Source organism: Triticum dicoccoides, chromosome 3A (assembly GCF_002162155.2).
Source record: "Triticum dicoccoides isolate Atlit2015 ecotype Zavitan chromosome 3A, WEW_v2.0, whole genome shotgun sequence".
Taxonomy (NCBI): Eukaryota; Viridiplantae; Streptophyta; class Magnoliopsida; order Poales; family Poaceae; genus Triticum; species Triticum dicoccoides.
Window position 1 is genome coordinate 682,684,770 of NC_041384.1, and position 3,592 is coordinate 682,688,361.

The 3,592-nt window shown below is 53.2% G+C and overlaps 1 protein-coding gene across 1 annotated transcript in view; it reads right to left on the reverse strand.

The window, feature by feature from the left end:
- Positions 1-2,315: 2,315 nt before the first annotated feature.
- The window catches only part of LOC119272839 (transcription factor CSA-like), a 3,759-nt gene continuing 2,482 nt past the window's right edge, over positions 2,316-3,592 (reverse strand). Inside the window, exon 3 of the mRNA XM_037554212.1 lies at positions 2,316-2,779. Within this exon, the coding sequence (XP_037410109.1) occupies positions 2,496-2,779 (284 nt within the window). The 3' untranslated portion in view covers positions 2,316-2,495. The remainder of the gene's footprint in view (positions 2,780-3,592) is intronic.

Here is a 3,592-nt window from a genome sequence, read left to right on the forward strand (position 1 = left end):
TAACCCCCGGTACTCCGGTAAAATCCCGATTTCACCCGGAACGTCTCCGATATCCAAATATAGGCTTCCAATATATCAATCTTTATGTCTCGACCATTTCGAGACTCCTCGTCATGTCCGTGATCACATCCGGGACTCCGAACAACCTTCGGTACATCAAAACACAAAAACCCTAATTACGATCGTCACCGAACTTTAAGCATGCGGACCCTACGGGTTCGAGAACTATGTAGACATGACCGAGACACGTCTCCAGTCAATAACCAATAGCGGAACCTGGATGCTCATATTGGCTCCTACATATTCTACGAAGATCTTTATCGGTCAGACCGCATAACAACATACGTTGTTCCCTTTGTCATCGGTATGTTACTTGCCCGAGATTCGATCGTCGGTATCTCAATACCTAGTTCAATCTCGTTACCGGCAAGTCTCTTTACTCGTTCCGTAATACATCATCCCGCAACTAACTTATTAGTTGCAATGCTTGCAAGGCTTGAGTGATGTGCATTACCGAGAGGGCCCAGAGATACCTCTCCGACAATCGGAGTGACAAATCCTAATCTCGAAATACGCCAACCCAACAGGTACCTTCGGAGACACCTGTAGAGCACCTTTATAATCACCCAGTTACGTTGTGACGTTTGGTAGCACACAAAGTGTTCCTCCGGTAAACGGGAGTTGCATAATCTCATAGTCATAGGAACATGTATAAGTTATGAAGAAAGCAATAGCAACAAACTAAACGGTCAAGTGCTAAGCTAACGGAATGGGTCAAGTCAATCACATCATTCTCATAATGATGTGATCCCGTTAATCAAATCACAACTCATGTCTATGGTTAGAAAACATAACCATCTTCGATCAACGAGCTAGTCAAGTAGAGGCATTCTAGTGACACTCTGTTTGTCTATGTATTCACACATGTATTATGTTTCCGGTTAATACAATTCTAGCATGAATAATAAAAATTTATCATGATATAAGGAAATAAATAATAACTTTATTATTGCCTCTAGGGCATATTTCCTTCAAGCTCTACCTCATGTTTCAAAAGCAGGCTCTGAACATATATGTTCATTTTCTTCTTCATCTTACGATTTGCCCGCCTAATTCGGCGTTGCATATCAATTGTTTGAGATCCCCCCAACTCATGAACAGGAGGTATATATGAAAGCAGAGTGTCACAGTTCGTACCTGAATTAGCAACATCCTCATCAGATTCGTCACCTGAATCCTCACTAGCCAGCCTCCAGAAGCGGTTGCTGGCTAGTGAGTGGTTCAGGCTTCGTTTCCGGTGAGGCGTGCCGAGCGGCGTGGAGTCGAAGTTGGAGGAGTCGGAGCCAATCTAGCGGAACGACGCGGCATCTTCACCGCCTCCTGCGGCGGCTGTTCCACTGGGTCTTCTCAGATCTTGGTCGGCGCCATGGCCGAACCAGGAGCAGGGAGGGCCAGAACCCCCTCGTGCGATCTGAGGGCCGATTCCCTCATGGCTGGGGCGAGATTCGCAGTATCGAAAGAGGTGAACGCCACCCACTTCCTTGCTACCGATCTCACCGGCGAGTCCGCCTGATCCATCGCCCACAGCAGAACCTCCAGAGGGTGCCTGCGTCTTCCACGCCCGAAGAGCGATCTCTCCTCCGCCATCGTCAGCCCCTCGAAGATCGCCTCCGCCTCCGCATACATCGCTTTTTTTGCTTGTGTACCACGACCCGATCTCTCGCAGGCGAGCCCGCAGGCGCGCGTCCCTGACTGCGAACCTCTGCATCTTCTCCTCGTCGATCTCCACCATCGCCGCCGCAGACAGCAAGCGGGGGAGGAGATGGGGTGTGGGGAGGGAGAAGCGGAAGACGAGATGGGTTTGGGGCAATCTCACCAAGTATTAATCCCCCACCTGCCACAGCCCCTCTCCAACCGGCCGCAATTCCTCCCTCGCCGGCTCCTGAGGCGTCGCCCCCGTCCCAGTCCTCTCCCTCGATGCGCGCAACGTGACATGGGAACACGATCGTGGCACCATGGGCAATTACAAGCCCTCCACTGGTCCGTGTGTCCACCGTGTACCCCCGCTCGTCGACAAGGCGCACCGTCGACGGTTGCGAGCCCAGCACCACCTCGCCGCGGCTGTACCGGAGCAGCTTTACCGCCCGGAAATCCGCGGCGTACCACGCCGGCCATCGCTGCGACGCGGGATCGCCCACCGTGTCGCCAGAGAGACGTGTCGTGTCGGGCAACGCCATCATCCGTGCTGGGAACTTCAGCAGTTTCCATCCTCCACCGCGAACTGTGGATTGGTTGATTCCAAACACAAGCTGATGTTCATGTGGTACATGAGTTAAAACAAGTAGAGTGGTAAACAAGCCAGCCAAATATACAGAGCCAACATAGCTAGTGCCTTTTATAGTAAGCTATCTAGAGGCTAGAGCTAGCTAGTGATCCACCTGCCGCACGCACTCTCTGCTAGAGCATCGGCATCGATCCATGCATCCGTCTATCCATCATGTCGCTCCAACCCCGAGGAAATCTATGAAAGTCGGCGACGGCGACGTGCCGTCCAAGTGAACGCCAGCTTGGTCCGTCACGGCAAACACGGCGGCAGACGATCCATTTGCGTCGTCAGAGTTGAACCATGCCATCTCATGGTGGCCGCCGCCGGTCCAACCTCCTCGCGCCGGCAGCGGCTCCCCGTAAAGGCCGCCACCTCCTGCTCCTCCTCGCACGGCCATGGCGTCCGGCCACGAGAGGCGCCCGTCGTGCACAGAGTTGGATGCGGCGCCGGGCCCTGCAGCCAGACAAAATAAACACACGAGCGAAACATTACTGGTTCATACTACTACACGGTAAAAACTGGATCGGGATCGTCAACCGACGAAGAAAAGGGAACAGCTCAAGGACAGGAGAAGCGGTGGTGGTTACAGTGCAGGTGAGAGGGCCATTTATGAGGACGAGGCAGATGGATCTCCTCCCATACCGCTCGGCAGCAACTGCTCAGCCCGTGCGCGCCTGATCCCGAGCGTGCGTGTGCGGGAACACTGTGCTTGTCGCTGCGCCCTGTGGCCCGTGCGCGGGCGAGCGAGCGATGGACTGAGCGTGCGTGCGTGTGCGGGAGGATCACTGTGCGTGTGCTGTGCGTGGCAAAAGTCCAAAGTCTTCCCGGCCAGTGCCTGGTCTTCGTTGGTTCGATCCATCGTCTCACGCCCACATGCCGCCCGTTTCGAGCGAGGCATTTATTTCGGTTGCCGGCCGGTGGCAGTGCAACCGACGAAAAGGCCGGCCGTGTACGTACCGCACGGTGGGGGCCTCCCTTGCCTCTACGCGTGCGCTTCGCCGGAGTAGTACGCAGCAGATCCATTGATTTAGGAAGGAGTACGTGCTATGCGTCAGCATCCTCAAAACTTCATCTAGGGTTTTCCCTTCTAATTCGAACCTCTTTTGTATGTAAAAAAAAACCCCATTTTAACTATACTTTCACTACTAAAAACTACGCTTTCACTATTAAAAACAAAAAAAAGGAAAAATAATGTGGATATCTCATTCCATTGAACATATTGCGTGCACAAGGCCAGTGAGTGCGGAGGCCGAAGGCCGGCAGGCT